The sequence below is a fragment of the Hemitrygon akajei genome, chromosome 26 (assembly GCF_048418815.1).
Source record: "Hemitrygon akajei chromosome 26, sHemAka1.3, whole genome shotgun sequence".
Classification (NCBI taxonomy): domain Eukaryota; kingdom Metazoa; phylum Chordata; class Chondrichthyes; order Myliobatiformes; family Dasyatidae; genus Hemitrygon; species Hemitrygon akajei.
In genome coordinates, this window is record NC_133149.1 from 6,654,362 (window position 1) to 6,681,234 (window position 26,873).

At 41.5% G+C, this 26,873-nt stretch overlaps 1 protein-coding gene across 4 annotated transcripts in view; it reads left to right on the forward strand.

Moving 5' to 3' along the window:
- Nucleotides 1-26,873, forward strand: part of LOC140716743 (uncharacterized) — a 256,747-nt gene that overhangs the window by 202,944 nt on the left and 26,930 nt on the right. For 3 of the 4 annotated variants that reach the window (XM_073029548.1, XM_073029550.1, XM_073029549.1), the window contains 2 exons: nucleotides 6,710-6,869; nucleotides 22,911-22,973. In XM_073029548.1, coding sequence (XP_072885649.1) covers nucleotides 6,710-6,869; nucleotides 22,911-22,973 — 223 coding nt within the window. The remainder of the gene's footprint in view (nucleotides 1-6,709; nucleotides 6,870-22,910; nucleotides 22,974-26,873) is intronic. The other variant, XM_073029551.1, reaches the window with a different exon arrangement.

Genomic DNA, 26,873 nt, shown 5'->3' on the forward strand with positions numbered 1-26,873 from the left:
TCAATGGAATCATTCGACGATCAATAAAAAAAAATCAATCCTGGTATAAGAATGATGGACATGAGAGAAAAAAGAATACTCCCTGTCTGTCGGATGAAGAAAACGCCAAGCATCAACTATACCACATTTAGTTAGAAAGCAGTGGATAAACAAAGCTGTTTTATTAAGTGTGGCTGGTTTGACAGATGAGCGATCTAATACTGGATCGAACCAGCAGTTAAAATCTCCTCCCATTACAAGAGAGTAAATACACAAATCTGGCAGAAAAGAAAATAGATGTTCAAAAGATCCTGGATCGTCTGCGTTGGGGGCATATACATTAGCAAAAACAATCAGTTTACTGTCTAAACTCCCTGATACAATGACAAATTGACCATTAGGATCTGAAACAACTTTATGCTGTATTATCTACAAAAATCGAAACTCCACGTGATTTTGCATTAAACAAAGAATGGAATTGCATACCCTTCCACCGAGTAAAAAAACGTAAGCTATCACAGCCGCGTATGTGCGTTTCTTGTAAAAAAAAAAAATTTCAAGCCATTTTAAATACAAATCACCATGTAATTAAAAGATCTGGCCATAAGTTATTGAAACTAGAAAGCAAATCGTAAGGTTAGGTAGTCAGGGAGACTTCCGGTGGCTGTAATGGAGTAGGTTGCACTAGCTACGTGCTCTGAAATTATTTGCTTACTTTGCTGTTTAAACCTATCTCGGTGAGAGCACCATGAGTAGAAAGCCGTCAAAAAGTGAGACTACTTTAGAGACTTTGACTGAAATGATTCAACAAATGTCAGAGAAACTCGAAAAATTGGATAAACTGGATGACTTGGAATCCAAGTTTGATTTGTTACAGAATTCCTTCGACCTGGTTAAATCTGAACTGAAAACGCTTAATCGGAAACTTGGAAGTATACAGCAGACTGTGAATGACCACGAAATTCGTATTAAACTACACGAAGAATCTCTGCCGGTGTTGCAGAAGGATATCGAAGGTTTCAAGAAAATTTCTAAGGAACAACTTAAAAAATACGACGCGTTACTGAAGAAACTTACAAATTTGGAGACCAGGAACCGAAGGTGCAATATCAGAATTCTTGGGCTCCCTGAAAAACTGGAGGGTAATCGACCTATCGATTTTTGTGCTCAAATGTTGAAAGATTTATTCCCTGATATATTATCGGAACTACCAAAATTTGAGCGCGTTCACCAAGTTACCCCGCCTAATTGGGATCCTGCCAAACCTCGCTCTGTTATCATTTACTTTTATGACTATCAGATTAAAGAACAGATCCTTCGTGAATCAAGGAAGATACGTATATTACAATTTCGTGATCAACAGTTTCGGATCATTCAAGATTATCCACCGGAAGTTCTAAGAGCTAGACAGGCTTTTAAAGAGGTCATGTCTGATCTTTTTAAGCTTGGCTGTCGCCTTTCTCTCAGAGATCCGTGTAAACTCAAGGTTACTACTTCTGATAATAAGGTTTCTTGGTTTACAAAGCCTGAAGAAGCTAAGAAACTTTTACAAAGTCTCCATCCTTAAATTCAACTTTGAGTTGTTTTATGTTAAATGTTTTAATTTCATGTGTTCAATCAAGTAATTGGCATTTTGTTGATAACAAGGCTTCTTGGTTTTACGAAGTCTTAATCATTTGTTTGATTAAGTTACTGGCGCCTTGTTATCTTTCAAACTATGCAAAACATGCAGGCAGACTGCATCCATTTTCTCTTTTGCTGTTTTTCGCAGCTCTTTTTAAACAATACGTTATATTCTCTCAGTGTTAAGTAGGAAACTATCTAAACCGCTTCCCTTTTTAAATTATCTTCTATTTGTTTCTTTACTCTTTTTTTGCACCCGTGAGTATATGTTGTTTTACTTATTGATTTTCCACATTTGATTTTCCACATCTGTCTTTCCTTTTTTACTGAGACTAATACTTATATTTTCCCATGGTTTTTTTTAAACATAATTAGCAAACTTATTTACTTTGATTTTTTTTGTGTGTGTATGTATATATATACATATACATACAATCGTTTATTCAGCACAGCTATACATATATATTTTCTGGAGCCACCGGAGCTTTGGGTTGGGAACGTTAGAATTAGTCTTCAGCCTCCCTTGGCTGATTTCTCTCTTTGGGGGGAGGGAGGGGGGAAATGGGTTCTTATTCACTATCTACATGTCTGTGATCACCTTTTATACATTACTAAAGGATACTTGATGGATTCTTTTATTAATATACTCAGTTTTAATGTGAAAGGTCTAAATAACCCTGTTAAACGAAATAAGATTTTCTCTTATATCCGGAAACTTAAAACTCATGTGATCTTTCTCCAAGAAACCTATATTCGTAAAGATGATATTTCACATTCTTTCAAAGGATGGAAGGGTATACATTTTCACTCACCCTCTCAATCTAGATCGAGAGGCGTCTCTATCCTGTTTGATCAGAATGTATCCTTTATTCAACATAATGTAATTTCTGATACAAATGGGCGCTTTGTTATTGTTTCGGGTGGTCTTGGGAATAAACTAATCGTATTTGCGAATGTATACGTTCCAAATACAGATGACTCCTTGTTCTTTGAACGTCTTTTCTCTTTTCTGCCTGATTTGAATCGGTATTCCTTAGTGATGGGTGGAGATTTTAATTTATGGCTTGACCCTATATTAGACCGCTCTTCAAGTAAAACCCCTGTCACTAATAAATCAGTCCTACTTTTTAAATCTTTTTTTATCTCAATGTGGTATTCTTGACGTGTGGCATTTTTTACACCCCCAAGAAAAGGAATATTCATATTTCTCTCAGGTTCATCATATGTACTCTCGGATTGACTATTTTTATAGATAGAAACTTGCTTCCACTGGTACGATCCTGTGATTATAAGGAGATTGCTTTGTCTGATCATGCACTTGTACTTCTGGCTTTAAGATTACCTGTTTATTCTGTATCAAATAGAAGTTGGAGTTTTAACTTATCATTGTTATCTGATAAAAATTATCTAAAGTTTTTGGAAAACCATATTACTTTTTTCTTTAAAGAAAATTTTAAAGGAGATACTGCTGGTAATATAGTCTGGGATACCTTTAAAGCATATATTCATGGAGAAATTATCTTCTTACTCTACCTATATAAAGAAAAAAGCTGACAAAGAAAGGTCTGACCTAGCAGCGATATTAAAAGATCTTGATCGAAAGTATGCCCTATCTCCAGATCCAAGTATATATAATAAGCGTATTGAAATCCAATCCAAGTATAATCTTCTGCTGACTTACCCAATTGAACGACAGCTGTTGAGAGATAAAACTCAATTTTACATTCACGGGGATAGAACTGGTAGTTTATTAGCCAATCGCTTAAAATCTTTTACAGTTAATCATCAAATCACAGAAATTTTTAAAGATAATGGAACTAAGACATCCGACCATTCTGAAATTAACAATGTATTTAAAGACTTTTACCTTAAGTTGTATCAGCCTGACTCTTCTTCAGATGATACCTATATGAATGCTTTTTACAGTAATATCAACATTCCTACATTGTCTGCTGATATCCTAACACAGTTAGATCAGCCTATTTCCAATGAAGAAGTGGCTGAGGCTATACGTGCTTTACATTCTGGTAAGACCCCAGGACCTGATGGCTTTCCTGGGGAGTTTTATAAAACTTTCACTACGTTACTTACACCTTATTTATCCTCTGTTTTATCAGAGTCCTTTAAATCAGGTAAACTCCCTCAATCTTTTTATGAAGCTTTTATTTCTCTTATTCTTAAAAAAAATAAAAATCCAGCTGAATGTTCTTCATACAGACCGATTTCTTTTTTAAATGTGATGCAAAAATTTTATCCAAAATCTTAGCTCGAAGACGTGAAAATATTCTACCATCTATTATATCACATGACCAGACAGGATTTATTAAAAATCGTTACTCACATTTTAATATACGTCAGTTATTGAATGTGATATATTCACCATTCAAAAAAATATATTATCCTTAGATGCAGAAAAAGCCTTTGATAGGATTGAGTGAAATTATCTTTTTAAGACCTTAGAAAAGTTTAATTTTGGGCCTAATTTTATTCGTTGGGTTAAATTAATCTACTTGTCTCCTACCGCTCAGGTTATTACTAACTCCCAAATTTCTAAGCCCTTTAAATTATAGCGGGGAACTAGACAAGGATGTCCTCTTAGTCCTTTACTTTTTGCTTTAGCTATAGAACCCTTAGCAATAGCACTTCGAGAATCTAGGGCATTTCTGGTATACTAAGGGAAGGTATGTCTCATAAAATTTCATTATATGCTGATGGTATTTTACTTTTTATCTCTAACACTGAAACTTCTTTACCTTTGGTTCTTTCTTTAATCTCCCAGTTTAGTTCTTTTTCAGGATATAAGCTGAACCTACATAAAAGTGAGTTATTTCCTTTAAACGACCTAATATCATCAAATGCCAAATTTCCGTTCAAAGTTGTTACAAGTCAATTTACATATCTAGGTGTAACAATTACTAAAAACTTCAAGAATTTATTCAAAGAAAACTTAAACCCCTTATTGAATTATGTGAAAAAGACGCTTTCTAATCAACCCAACACAGCTTCCAGAAAGAAATAAGCCCTAGCCCCTCCCCCACCCAAAGCCAGAAGGCTGACCAATAGGCAGTCAGTGAGCTAAGAACCAAGTTCCCTCCCCAAAACACCCTGTTGACAGAAACTCGTCCTTCAAGGTTAATTATGTCCCTGCCAAGACACAACATAGAGAGAAAAATAACTCAGTATTCAAAAATATAAAAAGGTCAATTTAAACAAATTCAAAGAAAGCTATATTAAAATAAAGACTCAAAAAGGGATAAAATAAAAAAGTATCAAAAATATATAACAGCCAAAATTATATATGAACAGCCAAAATGTAAGCTTATTGAAACCTTATTTCAGATTCATATTAACAGAAGAAAAAATTGATCAAATATGAAATGTAAGTTTTAGACTTCCGCCTTCAGAAACTCTTTTACGTCTTCAACCGACTTTATTCTTCTTTGCAATCCGTTCTTCAAAACAATACTCAGACAGGCGGGGAACCAAAGGGATGGTTTAAATCCTTTATCGTACAATTCCGACATGATTTCTTTGTATTTCATACGTTCATCCATGACTTCAGGTGAATAGTCTTCCACAAATCTGACCTTGTAACCGTGGAAATCGATCATTCCTAGTCGACGGGTGTGGTGAGTTACCCATAAGTAAAAACTTAGAATGACCAACCTGGGTCTCGCTGCCGATGACAGTGGCTTCAAAGTCGGTGAGCGATATGCTCGATCAAGCTCCGGCTCGGAAGTGAATAAAACAGGAAATAACTGTTTCAGAAAGTTTGCAAAGTACTTCATAGGGTCAGCGCCTTTAATTGATTCTTCAAGACCCAGAATTCACAAATTATTTCTCCTGTTTCTATTTTCTAGACTGATAATTATTTTCATCATTTTTACATTGGATAAGGATAACTCTTTGTAGAGTTTAATTGTATCTTTAACATCCTCTTCAAGTGTCGCCAGTTTTGCAGTATTTTCCTGAATTTGATTCTCATGCTCAGTTAAAGTTAGTTGGATTGTATCCAATTTGCCATTAAGTCGTTGAAACGCCACAGAAAATTCCGATTTTTGCCATTTAAAGAAGTCGCATATAGAATCCAAAGTGACTGGGGATTCATCTTCTGTTTCTCTTTCTTTTGCAAAAGCTTTTGTTCTTTCCCTAGCCATAGTAGAGCAGTATTAAAATATTATAATAAGGTTTAAAAAAAACCTGATAGGGGACAATTAAGTAAGTAGGGTAGGAGCAGGCTGCCAACAGGGCTCTATCAGCCCAATCTTTTCTGATTTGATATGATGCAGATGACACCTTTCACTGTGTGTGATTGATGTACATTTGACAAATCAAGCTAATCTTTAAAAATAAAACTAAGGTAATTCTCAGAAATGACGAGTGTGTTCACAACAATTGCATTTTATAATAATAATCCTTACCTGATGTACTTTGAGATTTATGTGTAAAATCTGGCACATATTTGGTGTCTAAAACTATTGCACAGTGCTCTATTTGGCAATGTGGAGTGGAGAACGAGTTTGTAAATCTAGTGGGAGCAAAGAATATTGTGAATGGCAAGTGTGGAGTGCCGCAGAGGGATATGTGACAGGTGGCAGAGGTGTGCCATGGGTGTTAGGTGGCACATGTGCAGACATACCCAGCCCCGAGACACCAGGGAAGGTAATTTGATTCCAAACAATGGGTTTATTGATCATTAAAGAATGTCTCTCTGGTATTTCCCATTCTTCCTCTCTCCCTTCTCCTTTTCCCAATCATGATTCCCCTCTCCTTGCCTCCCTCCCACTCTCAGTCCACAACAGAGACCCATATCAGAATCTGGTGTATCACTCACAGATGTTATGAAATTTGTTTTTTTTGCGGCAGCAATAGTGCAATACATAAAATTACTACTGTACTGTGCAAAAGTCTTAGGCACCCTAGCTCTGTGTGTGCGCACATGCGCGCACCTGAGAGTTTTGCACAGTACTGTGTCTATAAAGAAAATATATAAATTTCTTGGTTGGAGGGGCAAATGGTCACTTCTTGATTTGGCTATTTGTATCGGATTGTTCATTGAGTATGTGGTTGTCTGCAGGCTAAGCAACAAAAAATATTTTATTTTAAGGTATGCGGAAGAGGCAACAGCAAAGGTATATGAAAGCAGTTACGTGGATTCCGGAAAGGCAGATTATTACCACTGGTCGACAAAAGAGGAAAAGCTGCAAAACTCATTTGCCAGCATGTGGATTGATGAGGTTCTTCTTAATCCTTATCCATCGCTTGATGTGAGTAAAATTCCAGTAGAAGGATTAAATGCAAAAAAGAACTGAATAGTTTACACAGCAGAACAACCATTAACACCTGCTATTGACCCTGGATCAATAAAATCACCACATTCGAGGAAAAAGTGAGGAATGATTTCAGCAGACAGACGCACAATGGTTTGACACCCAACTCCTTAGTAACAAAAAATATTTTGAAGCCCATTGACTATACAGATGTGAAAACCAATGAAAAGGGTTCGGCTCCCTGATTGAAATATGAGTCCGAATACCCAATGTACACAGTGTTGAAGTGAGGGTAGATTAATTATTATGTAATTACTTTTTGCATTTGCTGTTGTCTTTTCTTGATTTGTTGCATAGAAATGTCTAATACTTGATCTCCTGTAAGGGAATGAGACAGGGCAGGTGACATAATTTTCTGTAGGGGAACACTTTACCTCTAGTAATCAAAATGCCATTAAGTTCAAGGTAGTTATGGAAAAGCACAGTTCTGGTCTACGGGTTGAGATTGTAAATTGGGACAAGGCCAATTTTGATGGTATCAGAAAGGATCTGACAAGTGTGGATTGGGATGGGCTGTTTTCCGTAAAAGTCTCCTTGGTAAGGGGGAGGCCTTCAAAAGTGAAATTTTGAGAGTACAAATCTTGTATGTGTCCGTCTGAATAAAAGGTAAAGACAACAGATGTAGGGAACCTTGGTTTTCACGAGACATTGAAGTTCTGGTTAAGGAAAGAAAAGGACGTGCGTAGCAGTTTGAAACAGATGAGATGCTTATGGAGTACAAGAAATGCAAGAGAACACAAGAAATAAATCAGGAGGGCTAAAAGAAGCCGTGAGGTTGCTCCAGCAGACAATGTGAAGGAGAATCCTAAGAGATTCTACAGATATGTTAAGAGCAAAAGGATTGCAAGGGACAAAAGTTAACAAATTTCACGACACATGCCTGACAAACAAACCTGATTCTGATTCAGAAAATTAGTCCACTGGAAGATCAGAATGGTAATCTATGTGTGGAGCCAAAAGATTTGGGGCAGATGTGAATGGAGTATTTGCATCTGTATTTGCTCTAAAGATGGAAGTAGACTGTACAAAAGAGGTATATCAGCAACGAGGCCATGGACCCCATACATATGTTTGTGCAAGGTAGGTCATGTCTAACCAATCTTAAAGAGTTTTTAAAAGGTAGTTAATTGGATGAAGGCAAGGCAGTCAATAATGTCTGCATGGACTTTAGCAAGGTATTTGACAATGTCACACGTGGGAGGTTAGTCAAGAAGGTTCAGTCACTTGGCATTTGAGATGTGGTCATAAATTAGATTAGAAATTGTTTTTTTGGGAGAAGCAAGAGAGTGTTTGTAGATGGTTGCCTCTGACTGGAGGCATGTGGTTAGTGGAGTGCCACAAGAATCAGTGCGGGTTCTGTTGTTTGTCATCAATATCAGCGATCATGTGGTTAACTGGATCAAAACATTTGTGGATAGCACCAAGACTGAGGTGTAGTAGACAGCAAAGAAGATTATCAATGCTTAAACATAGAAACATAGAAAGCCTACAGCACAATACAGGCCCTTCGGCCCACAAAGTTGTGCCGAACATGTCCCTACCTTAGAAATTGCTAGACTTACCCATAGCCCTCTATTTTTCTAAGCTCCATGTACCTATCTAAAAGCTTCTTAAAAGACCCCATCGTATCCACCTCCACCACCATTGCCGGCAGCCCATTCCACACACTCACCACTCTCCGAGTAAAAACACTTACCCCTGACATCTCCTCTGTACCTACCCCCTTAAAACTGCACCTTAAAACTGTGTCCTCTTGTGGCAGCCATTTCAGCCCTGGGAAAAAACCTCTGACTATCCACATGATCAATACCTTTCATCATCTTGTACTCCTCTATCAGGTCACCTCTCATCCTCCTTGGCTCCTAGGACAAAAAGCCGAGTTCACTCTGTAAATTTAAATTCACTGGACCAACTAACCACAGCACGAATGATCGTTACTTAACTTTTCACTAGTTTATTTCTTCGAGCTCAGCCAGCGAGGGAACTTGGTCCGGACATCAGGGGGAGAAGCGATCTCATCCCTCTAGCGGTTCAAACAAGTTCACTGCTTGACTTGCAGAATTGTAACAATTTATAAGGTCATCAATACAAATGACAATCGCTTTGATAACCATTCCAGCCAAGTCAATTGACTATTGTTACAAAAGAACAATCAGTTTGATAGACATTCCAGCCACTTTAATTAAAAAATGGAATGCCCTACCTGGTTTGTTGGAGCCAAAACTTAATTACAAAGATAAGAGCATCCACCAAACTTATGCTTTAATTAAGAAAGGAATGTCCTGTCTAATTTCAGGTACCAAAAGGTGTGAAAGATCAGGAGACATCTTTTGTGGATCTGTGTGAGCCTTAACCTTTGCTCCAAAGAAGCAGCAGTGAGACATTATTCAAACACGCTGCACTCACTCACAAACAAAATACACAGACATTGTCAGTACTCAATCTTAACCCATTATTTACAGGAATCTGAGAATCCCCCCCCAATTCCCTGAAAACTTTAGCAACTCAACCTATTTCTCATAAGGCATGCTCCCCAATCCAGGCAACATCCTTGTAAATCTCCTCTGCACCCTTTCTATGGCTTCCACATCCTTCCTGTAGTGAGGCGACCTGAACTGAGCACAGTACTCCAAGTGGGGTCTGACCAGGGTCCTATATAGCTGCAACATTACCTCTCGGCTCCTAAATTAAATTCCATGATTGATGAAGGTCAATACACCATACACCTTCTTAACCACAGAGTCAACTTACGCAGCTGCTTTGAGCGTCCTATGGACTCGGACCCCAAGATCCCTCTGATCCTCCATACAGCCAAGAGTCTTACCATTAATACCATCATATTTGACCTACCAAAATGAACCACCTCACACTTATCTGGGTTGAACTCCATCTGCCACTTCTCAGCCCAGTCGAGGGATCTGGATCTCAGCTGGTAAATGGGCTGAAAAATGGCAGTTGGAATTTAATGCAAACAGGTGTGGTGTTGCATTTTGGTAGGACCAACCCAGGTAGGTCTTAGACGATGAACGGTAGGGCACTGAGGACTGTGCTGGGTATACAGGTTCATAATTCATTGAAAGTGGCAACACAGGTAGATAGGGTCATAAAGAAAGTTTTTGGCACTTTGGCCTTCATAAATCAAAGTGTTGAGATGGAATGTTATATTGAAGTTGTATAAGACGTTGGTGAGGCCTAATTTGGAATATTGTGTACAGTCTTGATCACCTACCTACAGGAAAGATGTAAGTAATGTTGAAAGAGTACAGAGAAAATTTACAAGGATGTTGCCATGACTAAAGGACCTGAGTAATAAGGAAAGATTGAATAGGTTAGGACTTTATTCCTTGGAACGTAGAAGATTGAGGGAGATTTGATTGGGGAATACAAAACTGAGAGTTATAGATAGGGTAAATGCAGGGAGGGTTTTTCAACTTAGGTTGGGTGGGACTACAACTACAGGTGTTGGAATAAGGATGAAAGGTGAAAAGTTTAAAGGGGACATGAGGGGAAACTGCTTCACTCAGAGTTGTGACAGTGTTGAACGAGCTGCCAGTGCAAGTGGTGCATGCAAGTTCAATTTCAACGGTTAGGAGTAGTTTGGATGGGGACATAGATGGCAGGGATATGGAAGGCTATGGTCTGGGTGCCAGTCAATGGAATTAGGCAGTTTAAGTTGTTTGGTATGGACTAGATGGGCGGAAGGGCCTGCTTCTCTGCTGTACTTTTCTCTGACTAAACAGAAGTTGGTAATTTACTCCCTCACACATGTATCTGTGTGTGTGTATACATGTACCTTAGACTTTTGCACAGTACTCCATGCTCCCCGATTTCACTTTGGACAATTTGTGACTAAGCTCCTTTATGTTTTTCTTCCGTTGTTGTTGCTGATTAACCGGACTCTGCCAAGCTTGCACTTGTTCCTCAATTTCACTTTCTAATGTGTGAAATTACTTTATGCAGTTGGGGAAAAGCCTGGTCCCTGTAACCACGCTGTTGTGAAGTCTGAAAAAAGAAATGACCTTTACGTACAGAAAATGACGCTGTAGATAACCAATTAAGTGCTCGTATTTTAGGCCAATAGTACTTGAGAATTAGTAAAATAACTCAAATAGTAAGTGTTGCCCTAGGCGCCACAAAGTAGAGTTTGACTCTCTAGGGCCGTGTTCAGCCTGGGTGACTGCAGAATGCCTGCGCACAGTATCTGTCCTGAATACATTTGGGTGGCACGGTAGTGTGGTGGTTAGCACAACAGTTACCTGTACATTTGTAGTACAGGTGACCCAGGTTCAATTCTCGACACCTCCTGTGTACATTCTCTCCGTGACCACATGGGTTTCCTCTGGGTGCTCTGGTGTCCTCCCACATCCAAAGACATACCAGTTGGTAGCTTAATTGGTCATTGTAAATTGTCCCTTGATTGAGCAAGCATTAAATTGGTGGGTTGCTGTGTGGCATGGCTTGAAGGGCTGGAAGGGCCTACTCCACACTGTATCTCAATCAGTCAGTAAATAATCAGATGTAAAACCTAGTCCTGAAGAAGGGTTTGGTCTCGAAATGTCACCTGTTTGTTCATTTCCATAGATGCTGCCTGACCCGCTGTATTTCTCCAGCATTTTGTGTGTGGGTGTGTTGCTCTGGATTTTCAGCATCTACAGTTTGTCTTGTGTTAACAATTCATCCATATCAGATTTAACATTAACAATGAATGCAGGATCAATTGGTTTTCAGAAGTTTCAAATTTCGATCACCCTCTTGCTCTCTTCCTCTACCTCTCTGTTGATTTTATCCTGGAAGGCCTGGTCTGACTTTTAAATTCTGTTTCTTAGTCCTTTCTATCTAAGTAATTTTAAAGTTATCTGTCCTTGTGTCACACAGTGAACAGTACTATAATATGTGAATTTCTTGGCTATTTTGTACTAAATTTGAAATGTTGGTCAGAGCATAAACAGTGAGCTTGTTGTTAGAGTTTTGTAGCTGTTACGTACCCATTGGGTATCTTGTACCTGTCACGTGACCATGATGTAATTGAAGCTATGCTGGAGATGAGGTAATGGTCTTGTGATGGTGGAGTGGCGTAATTTTCCCGCCAGTGAGAGGTCATATAACAATAACCATATAACAATCACAGCACGGAAACAGGCCATTCCGGCCCTCCTAGTCCGTGCCAAACTCTTAATCTCACCTAGTCCCACCTACCCGCACTCAGCCCATAACCCTCCACTCCTTTCCTATCCATATACCTATCCAATTTTACCTTAAATGACACAACTGATCTGGCCTCTACTACTTCTACAGGAAGCTCATTCCACACAGCTATCACTCTCTGAGTAAAGAAATACCCCCTCGTGTTTCCCTTAAACTTTTGCCCCCTAACTCTCAAATCATGTCCTCTCGTTTGAATCTCCCCTACTCTCAATGGAAACAGCCTATTCACGTCAACTCTATCTATCCCTCTCAACATTTTAAATACCTCGATCAAATCCCCCCTCAACCTTCTACGCTCCAATGAATAGAGACCTAACTTGTTCAACCTTTCTCTGTAACTTAAGTGCTGAAACCCTGGTAACATCCTAGTAAATCGTCTCTGCACTCTCTCTAATTTATTGATATCTTTCCTATAATTCGGTGACCAGAACTGTACACAATATTCCAAATTTGGCCTTACCAATGCCTTGTACAATTTTAACATTACATCCCAACTTCTGTACTCAATGCTCTGATTTATAAAGGCCAGCGTTCCAAAAGCCTTCTTCACCACCCTATCTACATGAGACTCCACCTTCAGGGAACTATGCACTGTTATTCCTAGATCTCTCTGTTCCACTGCATTCCTCAATGCCCTACCATTTACCCTGTATGTTCTATTTGGATTATTCCTGCCAAAATGTAGAACCTCACACTTCTCAGCATTAAACTCCATCTGCCAACGTTCAGCCCATTCTTCTAACCGGCATAAATCTCCCTGCAAGCTTTGAAAACCCACCTCATTATCCACAACACCTCCTACCTTAGTATCATCAGCATACTTACTAATCCAATTTACCACCCCATCATCCAGATCATTTATGTATATTACAAACAACATTGGGCCCAAAACAGATCCCTGAGGCACCCCGCTAGTCACCGGCCTCCATCCCGATAAACAATTATCCACCACTACTCTCTGGCATCTCCCATCTAGCCACTGTTGAATCCATTTTATTACTCCAGCATTAATACCTAACGACTGAACCTTCTTAACTAACCTTCCATGTGGAACTTTGTCAAAGGCCTTGCTGAAGTCCATATAGACTACATCCACTGCCTTACCCTCGTCAACATTCCTCGTAACTACTTCAAAAAATTCAATAAGGTTTGTCAAACATGACCTTCCACGCACAAATCCATGCTGGCTACTCCTAATCAGATCCTGTCTATCCAGATAATTATAAATACTATCTCTAAGAATACTTTCCATTAATTTACCCACCACTGATGTCAAACTGACAGGTCTATAATTGCCAGGCTTACTTCTAGAACCCTTTTTAAACAATGGAACCACATGAGCAATACGCCAATCCTCCGGCACAATCCCTGTTTCTAATGACATCTGAAAGATCTCCGTCAGAGCTCCTGCTATCTCTACACAAACTTCCCTCAAGGTCCTGGGGAATATCCGGTCAGGACCCGGAGATTTATCCACTTTTAAATTTCTTAAAAGCGCCAGTACTTCCACCTCTTTAATTGTCATAGGTTCCATAACTTCCTTACTTGTTTCCCACACCTTACACCATTCGATATCCTTCTCCTTAGTGAATACCGAAGAGAAGAAATCGTTCAAAATCCCTCCCATCTCCCTCGGCTCCACACATAGCTGACCACCCTGATTCTCTAAGGGACCAATTTTATCCCTCACTATCCTCTTGCTTTTAATATAACTGTAGAAGCCTTTCGGATTTACTTCCACCTTATTTGCCAAACCAAACTCGTAACTTCTTTTAGCTTTTCTAATCTCTTTCTTAAGTTTCCTTTTACATTCTTTATATTCCTCGAGCAATTCCTTTACTCCATGCTGCCTATATCTATTGTAGACATCCCTCTTTTTTCGAACCAAGTTTCTAATATCCCTTGAAAACCATGGCGCTTTCAAACCTTTAACCTTTCCTTTCAACCGAACAGGAACATAAAGATTCTGTACCCTCATAATTTCACCCTTAAATGACCTCCATTTCTCTATTACATCCTTCCCATAAAACAACTTGACCCATTCCACTCTCTCTAAATCCCTGCGCATCTCCTCAAAGTTAGCCTTTCTCCAATCAAAAATCTCAACTCTAGGTCCAGTCCTGTCCTTCTCCATAATTATATTGAAGCTAATGCTATTGTGATCACTGGACCCGAAGTGCTCCCCAACACATACATCTGTCAGCTGACCTATCGCATTCCCTAACAGGAGATCCAACACTGCCCCATCTCTAGTCGGTACTTCTATGTATTGTTGCAAAAAGCTATCCTGCACACATTTCACAAACTCTAAACCATCCAGCCCTTTTACAGAATGAGCTTCCCAATCTATGTGTGGAAAATTAAAATCTCCCACAATCACCACCTTGTGTTTACTACAAATATCTGCTATCTCCTTACACATTTGCTCTTCCAACTCACGCTCCCCATTAGGTGGCCTATAATACACTCCTATCAGTGTTACTACACCTTTCCCATTCCTCAATTCCACCCAAATAGCCTCCCTAGAGGAGCTCTGTAATCTATCCTTCCAAAGCACCGCCATAAGATTTTCTCGGACAAGCAATGCAACACCTCCTCCTCTGGCACCTCCTACTCTATCACACCTGAAGCAACTAAATCCAGGAATATTTAGTTGCCAATCACACCCTTCCTGCAACCATGTTTCACTAATAGCTACAACATCATAATTCCAGGTATCAATCCACACTTTAAGCTCATCCACCTTTCTTACAATGCTCCTAGCATTAAAATAGATACATTTAAGATACTCTCCACCTCCTCCTCTCTTTTCATCCCTAGCAATGCATTCAAATCTATTATCCTTTTCTTTCTTCTCCCCTACAACTTCGGGCTGAGCGCATCCCTCCTCCATCACCTGCCTGTCCTCCCTCACACACGGTCTACTTACTTGCTCTACTGGTGAACTAACCTCCTCTCCCATAGTTTCCTCAAATTGATTTCCGCCCCCCCATCTTACTAGTTTAAAGTCTGCCCCGTAGCCCTAGCAAACCTCCCCGCTAGGATATTGGTCCCCCCAGGATTCAAGTGTAACCCGTCCTTCTTGAACAGGTCACGCCTGCCCCAGAAGAGGTCCCAATGATCCAGAAACTTGAATCCCTGCCCCCTGCTCCAATCCCTCAACCACGCATTCATCCTCCACCTAATTCCATTCCTACTCTCACTGTCGCGTGGTACAGGCAGTAATCCCGAGATTACTACCTTTGCGGTCCTTCTTCTTAACTGCCTTCCTAACTCCCTATACTCTCGTTTCAGGACCTCTTCCCCTTTCCTACCTATGTCATTGGTACCTACATGTACCACGACCTCTGGCTCCTCACCCTCCCACTTCAGGATATCTTGGACGCGATCAGAAACGTCCCGGACCCTGGCACCAGGGAGGCAAACTACCATCCGGGACTCCCGATCACCTCCACAGAACCGCCTGTCTGAACCCCTGACTATCGAGTCCCCTATTACTATGGTCTTTCTTCTATCCCTACCCTTCTGAGCTACAGGGCCGTCCTCTGTGCCGGAGGCCTGGCCACTGTCACTTCCTCCAGGTAGGCTGTCCCCCCCAACAGTACTCAAACATGAGTACTTATTGTCAAGGGGTACAGCCACTGGGGTACTCTCTAGTACCTGCCCCTTCCCCTTCCTGATCGTGACCCACCTATCTGCCTCCCGTGGCCCCGGAGTGACCACCTGCCTGTAACTCCTCTCTATCACCTCCTCACTCTCCCTGACCAGGCGAAGGTCATCGAGCTGCAGCTCCAGTTCCCTAATTCGGTCCCTCAGGAGCTGCAGTTCGGCGCACCTGGCGCAGATGTGGACGTCCGGGAGGCTCGGAGACTCCAGAATCTCCCACATCCGACACCGAGAACAACAAGCTGCCCTCACACTCATACTTCCCGAATAACTGAAAATAACAAGAACTAAAAGATAAGCCTACTGTGCCCTCTTCCGCCTAAGCCCTCTGAGCCCAAGCCCTACACTCTGCTCCCGACTCACTCCGCTGCCCGCAAACGAAGCTGCCCGCTGCTTAAGGCTGCGTTCTTTTTATATCTTCCCTCCTTCCCAGGCCTCCTTCACGCGCCTGCGCAGTCCCGCCTCTCAGAACTCCGATCTGAGAAGCAATTTGAAAATGGCCGCCGCCGCACTTCTTCTCAGTCTCGCTGTCCTCTTCCAAAAGAGAACTGCCTCACTCCTTCTCTCCTTTTTATATCTTCCCTCCTTCCCAGGCCTCCTTCACGCGCCTGCGCAGTCCCGCCTCTCAGAACTCCGATCTGAGAAGCAATTTGAAAATGGCCGCCGCCGCACTTCTTCTCAGCCTCGCTGTCCTCTTCCAAAAGAGAACTGCCTCACTCCTTCTCTCCTTTTTATATCTTCCCTCCTTCCCAGGCCTCCTTCACGCGCCTGCGCAGTCCCGCCTCTCAGAACTCCGATCTGAGAAGCAATTTGAAAATGGCCGCCGCCGCACTTCTTCTCAGTCTCGCTGTCCTCTTCCAAAAGAGAACTGCCTCACTCCTTCTCTCCTTTTTATATCTTCCCTCCTTCCCAGGCCTCCTTCACGCGCCTGCGCAGTCCCGCCTCTCAGAACTCCGATCTGAGAAGCAATTTGAAAATGGCCGCCGCCGCACTTCTTCTCAGCCTCGCTGTCCTCTTCCAAAAGAGGTCATGTGATAGTTTTTTTTCAACAAGGTATAAAAGGAGAACCCCGCCCTGTGACGTGGGCAGTTCGTGGCTGAATTTGCCACTGACTCCATGTTGCTGCGTATTCTGATATTATGACGCAGTTTCATTTAAAAGTGGCATTTTACTTTCTAAGTCTCAAAGGTTATTGCCGGCAGTTTCGCTATAATACTGCCAGTTAGGCAGGAAGAGGGATGAGGTCCTGAAGTGTGAGTTTTGGGAACTAGGCAGAAGGCTGCAGAACAGGACCTCAAGGGTGGCGTTCTCAGGATTGCTGCCAGTACTACGTGATAGTGATGGTAAGAATTGGAGGAGATGGCAGTTGAATGCGTGGCTGAGGAGTTGGTGCAAGGGGCAGGGTTTTAGATTTTTGGACCATTGGGATCTCTTCTGGGGAAAGTGGGACCTGTACAGATTGGATGGGTTGCACCTGAACTCGAGGGGGAGCAATATCCTTGCTGGTAGGTTTGCTAGCATGGTTCAGGAGGTTTAAAACTAATTTGCAAGGGGGATGGGACCCGGAGTGATAGAGCAGTGAAAGAAGTGCATGGAGTAAAGCCAGATCTAACATATAGAGAGGCTTTGAGGAAAGAGCAGCGGTATAAAGGATGTAATGGTAGTAAGGTAGAAGGGCAAAAGTGTGTGTACTTCAATGCAAGAAGCATCAGAAACAAAGGTGATGAACTGAGAGCTTGGATACATACATGGAATTATGATGTAGTGGCCATTACGGAGACTTGGCTGGCACCAGGGCAGGAATGGATTCTCAATATTCCTGGATTTCAGTACTTTAAAAGGAATAGAGAGGGGGGGAAAGGGGAGGAGGGGTGGCATTACTGGTCAGGGATACTATTACAGCTGCAGAAAGGGTGGGTAATGTAGCAGGATCCTCTTTTGAGTCAGTATGGGTGGAAGTCAGGAACAGAAAGGGAGCAGTTACTCTATTGGGAGTAATCTATAGGCCCCCTGGTAGCAGCAGAGATACTGAGGAGCAGATTGGGAGGCAGATTTTGGAAAGGTGCAAAAATAACAGTGTTGTTATCATGGGTGACTTTAACTTCCCTAATATTGATTGGCACTTGATTAGTTCCAAGGGTTTAGATGGGGCAGAGTCTGTTAAGTGTGTCCAAGATGGATTCCTGTCACAGTATGTTGACAGGCCGACTAAGGGGAATGCCATACTAGATCTAGTATTAGGTAACAAACCGGGTCAGGTCACAGATCTCTCAGTGGGTGAGCATCTGGGGGACAGTGATCACTACTCCCTGACCTTTAGCATTATCATGGAAAAAGATAGAATCAGAGAGGACAGGAAAATTTTTAATTGGGGAAGGGCAAATTATGAGGCTATAAGGCTAGAACTTGCGGGTATGAATTGGGATGATGTTTTTGCAGGGAAATGTACATGTGGTCGATGTTTAGGGATCTCTTACAGGATGTTAGGGATAAATTTGTCCCGGTGAGGAAGATGAAGAATGGTAGGGTGAAGGAATCATGGGTGACAAGTGAGGTGGAAAATCTAGTCAGGTGGAAGAAGGCAGCATACATGAGGTTTAGGAAGCAAGGATCAGATGGGTCTATTGAGGAATATAGGGAAGCAAGAAAGGAGCTTAAGAAGGGGCTGAGAAGAGCAAGAAGGGGGTATGAGAAGGCCTTGGTGAGTAGGGTAAAGGAAAACCCCAAGGCATCTTCAGTTCAACAAAAGGTTGACAGGAGTGAAGATAGGACCGATTAGAGATAAAAGTGGGAAGGTGTGCCTGGAGGCTGTGGAAGTGAGCGAGGTCCTCAATGAATACTTCTCTTTGGTATTCACCCCTGAGAGGGAACTTGATGACGGTGAGGACAATATGAGTGAGGTTGATGTTCTGGAGCATGCTGATATTAAGGGAGAGGAGGTGTTGGAGTTGTTAAAATACATTAGGACGGATAAGTCCCCGGGGCCTGACGGAATATTCCCCAGGCTGCTCCATGAGGCGAGGGAAGAGATTGCTGAGCCTCTGGCTAGGATCTTTATGTCCTCGTTGTCCACGGGAATGGTACCGGAGGATTGGAGGGAGGCGAATGTTGTCCCCTTGTTCAAAAAAGGTAGTAGGGATAGTCCAGGTAATTATAGACCAGTGAGCCTTACGTCTGTGGTGGGAAAGCTGCTGGAAAAGATTCTTAGAGATAGAGTCTATGGGCATTTAGAGAATCATGGTCTGATCAGGGACAGTCAGCATGGCTTTGTGAAGGGCAGATCGTGCCTAACAAGCCTGATGGAGTCCTTTGAGGAGGTGACCAGGCATATAGATGAGGGTAGTGCAGTGGATGTGATCTACATGGATTTTAGTAAGGCATTTGACAAGGTTCCACATGGTAGACTTATTCAGAAAGTCAGAAGGCATGGGATCCAGGGAAGTTTGGCCAGGTGGATTCAGAATTGGCTTGCCTGCAGAAGGCAGAGGGTCGTGATGGAGGGAGTATATTCAGATTGGAGGGTTGTGACTAGTGGTGTCCCACAAGGATCTGTTCTGGGACCTCTACTTTTCGTGATTTTTATTAACGACCTGGATGTGGGTGTAGAAGGGTGGGTTGGCAAGTTTGCAGACGACACAAAGGTTGGTGGTGTTGTGGATAGTGTAGAGGATTGTCGAAGATTGCAGAGATACATTGATAGGGTGCAGAAGTGGGCTGAGAAGTGGCAGATGGAGTTCAACCCGGAGAAGTGTGAGGTGGTACACTTTGGAAGGACAAACTCCAAGGCAGAGTACAAAGTAAATGGCAGGATACTTGGTAGTGTGGAGGAGCAGAGGGATCTGGAGGTACATGTCCACAGATCCCTGAAAGTTGCCTCGCTGGTAGATAGGGTAGTTAAGAAAGCTTATGGGGTGTTAGCTTTCATAAGTCGAGGGATAGAGTTTGAGTCGCGATGTAATGATGCAGCTGTATAAAACTCTAGTTAGGCCCACTTGGAGTACTGTGTCCAGTTCTGGTCGTCTCGCTATAGGAAGGATGTGGAAGCATTGGAAAAGGTACAGAGGAGATTTACCAGGATCCTGCCTGGTTTAGGGAGTATGGATTATGATCAGAGATCAAGGGAGCTAGGCTTTACTCTTTGGAGAGAAGGAGGATGAGAGGAGACATGATAGAGGTGTACAAGATATTAAGAGGAATAGACAGAGTGGACAGCCAGCGCCTCTTCCCCAGGGCATCACTGCTCAATACACGAGAATATGGCTTTAAGGTGTTATGACCCCAGCCCCCTCCTTTGTGAGAATCGCAAGAAAGAGAGAGAAGCCTTACGGTTTGGAATGTGCGCTGGCCTCTCAGCCAGACAAAAGCCTTGGACATAGCCATTGTCTTGGGAGACACCTTTGTGGATTAAGGGACTGGACTACGTGCAAACCCTCAGGGCAACGTGGGCTGGGTGATGGGGGAAAGATTGCCTCACCCCCACCCTGATTGACATCTACAACCCTGCCAGTCCAGATAAAAGGTGGGCTGCCGAGGCGGGGCCTCAGACGCACCAAGGAGACACACGAAGAAGACACGATAGCGCTTCCCGTCGGAGCAGGAAGCCATTTTGAAGGAAGCCACGTGCGTTAGATTCCGGATCGGGAGTCTGTGGCTGAAACCAAAAGGAAAACCATTTTAACTAACAACAGGGATTTGCTTCGAAAAGACGACGGGCAAGTGTTCCTTCTTTCTCACCACTCACTCTCTCTCCAACACGTGAAATGCCAGCGGTTCCCAAACGGAAAAGCCTGCAGATTTATGAGTGACTTTTATATTCCATTGGACTCAGTATTATCCCCTAGACAACGATAGAGCTTATTTCTGATTGATTATTACTATACCTGTGCTTTAGATTGAGTTTTGACGATGTATATGATCTGAATGTTATGTATTAACCATACGTTTGTGCCCCTTTATAAATAAAAACATTTGAAAATAGTACCATCAGACTTCAGCGGACCTCTCTATCTTTTGCTGGTAAGTCACCTGGTTACTGGGAACGTAGCAAAGGTAAGGGGTGGGAAGTTCAAGGGGGATATTAGAGGAAGGTTTTGTACTCATAGAGAGTGGTTGGTGCGTGGAATGCACTGCCTGAGTCGGTGGAGGCAGATACACTAGTGAAGTTTAAGAGACTACTAGACAGGTATATGGAGGAATTTAAGGTGGAGGGGGGGGTTATATGGGAGGCAGGGTTTGAATGTCGGCACAACATCATGGGCCGAAGGGCCTGTAATGTGCTGTACTATTCTATGTCTATGTCAGTTTGGTCAGTGGAGAGTGAAGATCTTAAAGGAGTTCGGAAATCCCGAAGGATTGGGAAAGTTAATGTCGACGGTGAAACAGATTCGACCTTTGTTTAATCTTCGCACGAGGAATTAGTAACGAGTATCCATGATAACCCCTGTTCTGCCAGAAGAGTAGAGGGTTGGATACAAAGCTTTGTCAAAGAAAGGTCAGTGCCTTTAAGCTGTTTTATTTCCTTCAATCGTAAATCCTCCGGGGAATAACATGCTTCGGATGGGATCAGCAGTAACTCCACGAAAGAGAATTTAAATCATTTCAAGAAGACTCTCCTTCAACGGACTGTGTAAGCATTTGGACTTTCGCATTACTACTTCCAAGAACTGTTTTCACATTATCGCTTTAAGAACTGTTCGAGCTTCCGTATCGCAGCTGACTTCCGGTTAAGTTAGTTGTTTGTTTACTTTTGGGTTTTTTTTTAGCAGTGTTTAATAAATGTTTTATTTGTTATATAAAAAAACCTGTCTCAATCATATATTCATTGTTGCTGATTTGTAACATAGCAGCATTCACATTTACGTCTGGTGTGATTGTGTTTGTGCTAAAATGGAACCATACATAGATACTGTAGATAGCCGGTATTCTGTACAGCTGCTCAACTGTGGTTTCCTCTTGTCTGAGAGAGAAAAAAGGTACTTTTGAAGCTTCCTCCTTGAAACTGATGATTCTGTCTGCAAGAATGTCCAAAATCTGCTAACCCATGTTGTCTTTGATTCCCTGCCATTCCATTTAAGATCAGCTTCTCCCAGAACACAGCAGCCAGGATAAGCATCTTGCTGGCATAATCATTACAAAAGCATTTCACGGAATATGAGGGGATTTTCACTTCCCTGAACTGGCATGGGTCTGTTTACTTGAGATACAGTATGCTAACAGGCACTTCTGGCCCAGTGAGCTCATTCCACCCAATTACATCCTTGTGACCACCCAGAGAAAACCCACATGATCACAGGGAGAACGTACAAGCTTCTCACAGAGAACTGGGTTGCTGGCGCCATAGTAATGTTAACACTGGTTTCTGATTAGGAATAATTGAGCAAAAGCAAGTGTGTCTCCTAAGTTGCACAGGATTTAATGTACTGGAGGATGATAATTTGAATTCATATAGCTGTTTTCTGCAATAACCAAAATGCTGTAAAACAAGACATGATGCCTCAGAGTTTTGTGCTTGTCCTCTGCTTGTTATGTTGACAGAACTGTGAAATGAATTATTTTAATTTAGAGAGAAACATCTCATGTTCATTAAAAAAAAACAAGCAGAGCTAAGTTGTGTGGGTTTCAAGGAATCAGCCTTGAAAGGGGTTTGATAAGATGAGGGCCAAGTTGAACAATTTTCTTCCTGATTCATATATTTTCTTGAGATTGTAAAATTATTTTCACTCCATAGAAGTTAACATTTCAATGAAAGGTGGATAAATTAATAGCCTGAAATACTAGTGTTCAGTTCTGTCTGTTGATCAGAACAGAAATACCCTTGTATTTATTGTGTTTTGTGACTCGATCAAAAGAAATACAGGGACACTCCTGTACTTAGTTTGTTTTCTTTAGTGATATGTCGGTATAATGACGAATAACTCATAAAGAATTATGTCAACAAACAGAATGCTGAATCAAACAATATATTGAGAGTATTATTAAAGTATTACTGAAATATTAATACAGTGTTTGTGCCTTGAACTTTATATTGCAGCTCAAGTGCAGTCTGTTCCATCACTGTACAGTTTACAGAAAATTTATTGATTCTTTTCCTCTCCATTCCTTTCGTAGAGCACAAAGAGTTGTGACGCAGCAGTTCTCACGGATCCAATAAGACCTTTTGAAAGCAAAGAGGTAAAATTAAAAATGTTTATTTCAGAGGATTTTGCTTGTTAGTAAACAAAAAAATTAAAATTCTATTATTGATGAAGTGTAAAAACAATTTTTGAAATGCTGTTGAGTCTAGAATGATGAATTAATCTGCAATACTTAGTAATCAGAATTACTGTATTCAGTAAGAACTGCTGATGCGGAAAATCTAAAATACACAAGAGAAAATGGTGGTAATACTGAGTTATGATATAAACATTTCAACCTGAAATGCTGTTTATCTGTCCACGAACAGGCTAAGAATATTGGACATTTTCCGGTTTTATTCTCCGATATACAGTCTCTAGCTTTTTCACCATATTATTTTATCCCACTATGATTGTATAAAAATACAATGTGTAAATCACAAATTGGGATTGTCCGTATTCACTATATTATCATGTCCCTCTAGGATTATACAAAAATACAACATGTAAATCAAAGATTAGATCTGATGTAATTGCAATATTATTATGTACCTCTAGGATTATATAGAAATACAAAATGTAAATCACAGATTGGGTCTGTCCGTATTCACCATATTATCATGCCCCTCTAGGATTATATAAAAGTACAGTATGTAAATCACAAATTGGATCTGTCTCTATTCACAATATTATCATGACCCTCGGGGATTATATAAATATACAATGTGCAAATCATAGATTGGGTTGGTCCCTGTTCACCATATTATCATGTCCCTCTAGGTAATAGAGCATGTAAATCACAGATCTGGTCTGTCCCTATTCACCATATTATCATGCCCTTCTAGGATTATATACAAATACAACATGTAAATCACAGATTTGGTCTGTCCCTATTCACCGTATTATCATGTCTCTCTAGGTTAGTGGTCGCCAACCAGTCGATCTTTAAGGCTTTCCTGGTAGATCCCGGGAAAAAAATGAAAGACCAGAAGTAAAACCCTGCAACCCAGAAACAACCTCTCCCCACAAACAGCTCTCCGCAGCGGGAGCACCGCTACATCACCATTATCTTAATCGGCATCAACCTATCTTTATAATGCAGACATCCCACCTCTCCCGGAAGTTCTGGGAGTCTGCCGCATGTTGATAGCGGCTCCCTGATGCCTGCAAATTATATACAATATTCTGGATATTGAATTTTTTGAGAGAGAGAGACAAAAAGAGAGAGAGCGCACCATGACAGAGTGTTCCAAGGAAAAAGAAAATATAAAGCATACTTCACCCCAGAATACACTAAAATGTACCCCTACTTAATAGGGGTCAAAAATAATGACAGTGTTGCTTGCTGCACTGTTTGCAACAGTGACTTTTCTATTGCCCATGGTGGGTTAAAATTGTAAAAGAAATGTTGAGGTGAGTTTAACAGGTGTCAGTCGTCCATTAGGATAGCTAACGTTATTTAAACTAGCTGTCCAGCTGCCGAGGAGCTACTCTGTTGCAGACATCCCACCTCTCCCGGGAGTCTCCCGCAAATTGATGGTGCTACCTCCCTGAAATGAGTTTTTGCAGGGTGGGGTGTCTGATAATGCTCACATTACAATACTTCTCCCTGTTAAATTCCAGCATTCCCCAAATGTAAAAGAACTGGGAAACAAAAAACAGTGGTGTCATTAGCTTGCGTACCTCTGAAAATTATACTAGTGTCTCAGTAACAGTTTACCAATACAAAAAATCTGAAAAACGTGGCAGGTTCAACATTCAGTCTGTCAGGAGGTTTGTGAGGGCGCTATGCTGCAACAGATGAAAATTAATTAAATCTAAGTACAGGAGCTGTCTTACTGACAGACACCTTACAGACCGTCTCAGACTGGCTGTCTGTAGTTATGAGCCAAATTTCAGCGAACTAGCGGAAAAGTATTCAGCCCCAGTCATCACACTGAGTACAACAGTCAGATTTTATTTATTTATTTTTCATGTTGAAATAAAATTAAATAATGAAACATAGAATGAAAGCTGTTGTAATGTGAGCATTATAAAAATAAGTACAGGCAGTCCCCGGGTTACGTACGAGTTCAGTTCCTGAGTCCGTCTTTAAGTCAGATTTGTACGTAAGTCGGAACAATTACATCCGGTATTATTTAGCGTCAGTTAATCAAATGTTTGTCTTAGTATATAGTATATATTTTACTTTTCTATGCATATAAAACACTTAAGAAACATATGTATTCCAATAATTAAACCACTGCATTGCTTAGTAATAATTGTACCTTTCATCGGGGCAGGGCGTTTCACATGCTCCATTATTCTCACTTTATCTGTTATCCTTTAAAATTGTTCCAATCGTTGACCGACTGTAGCCTAACGCTTTTCCAATGACCGATGGCGTTTCACCTCTTTCCAAACGCTTTATTACTTCCACTTTATTTTCAATCACGATTGCTTCCTGTCAATGGAACAGAAATACTGTGGGCGGCAGGTCCCGACCTGCACCGACTCCAGAGGTCCGCTGGGTCCTAAGGACCACAGCCCTGAATTCCCCGAGTGCTAAACTGCACCGCACTGAGACAGGTTAAATGGGACAAGTGGGGGCTGTGCTGGGTTTGGGTATTTGATCCTCCACAATATTCCACGTGGGAATCTAAACTGGAAGTGGCAGTGTGTTTTTTTTACGAGGTCGAGTTGCGAGCTCGACGGATGGTACGGGAGTCACTGGATCAACATCAACCCAGCACGGGAGCGGTCTGCCACTAAATCGAACTCGGGATCCTCCGTTCTCTAGTCCGGTGCTGATCTGACTGTGCCACCAGCCGACCAGAACGGGATGGGGGGGGGGGGGGCGCGTGTGGAGGGCGGGGTCAGGGTGAACCTTACTAAGAAAAATTTAAGCCAAATACAAAGTTAAACACTCAACACAGTGACAATGGCATCGACTTAAAATGGCGGATGGTGTTGTGATCCGACTTAAAATGGTGGACGGCGTTCTCCTTCCTCAGTTTGTAAGTATGAGTTCTCCGTAAGTCGGACGTTCATAACTCGGGGACTGCCTGTAATACCAATTAAGATAGTGGTAACATAGCAACTCCCGCTACAGAAAGCTGCCTGCAAAGAGATACTGCTTCCAGGGCTGCGAGGCTCCACTTCTGGTCCCTTCTGCCCTGTGCGCATGCGTGAGTCCGAACAATTTAGTACCACTACTCTCGGTTGTGTAATAATACAGCATGTAAGTCACAGATTTGGTCTGTCCGTATTCACAATATTATCATGACCCTCTGGGATTATATAAAAATACAACATGTAAATCATAGACTGGGACTGTTTGTATTCACCATATTATCATGTCCCTCTAGGTAGTGTAATAATACAGCATGCAAATCATAGACTGGGTTTGTCCCTATTCACCGTATTATCATGTCCCTCTAGGATTATACAAGAATAAAACATGTAAATCACAGATTTGCTGTGTCCCTGTTCACCATATTATCATGTCCCTCTAGGATGATACAAAAATACAGCATGTCAGTTATAGATTTGGTCTAACTGAAAAAGACTTTTAAGATGATAGGCTTGATTGCTTTGGTAAATTAATATTGGTTTGCAATGGATAGTTTCTCATAGTCAACTGCTGAAGAAAGGCCATGATCATAGTAATTGAGTCGTGAATAATGTTCCTTTATTTGCCAAATGGACATCGAAACAAATAGTGAGATACATCATTTTTGCTCAAATCCAGTCAGCGAGGATCTTACTGTGCCAAGTGTCGCCATGCCTCCTTTGCAAACATAATGTGCCAACTTACTAACTGACTCGTATGGCTTCTGAACGTGGAAGAAAGCCAGAGCACCCAGAAGAAACCTACACAGTCATGGGGAGAATGTTTAAATTCCTGCAGACAGCGGCAAAAATTGAACTGCCGATTTCAGGGGCTGTAATCACACTACGCTATCCCATCACCCACCGA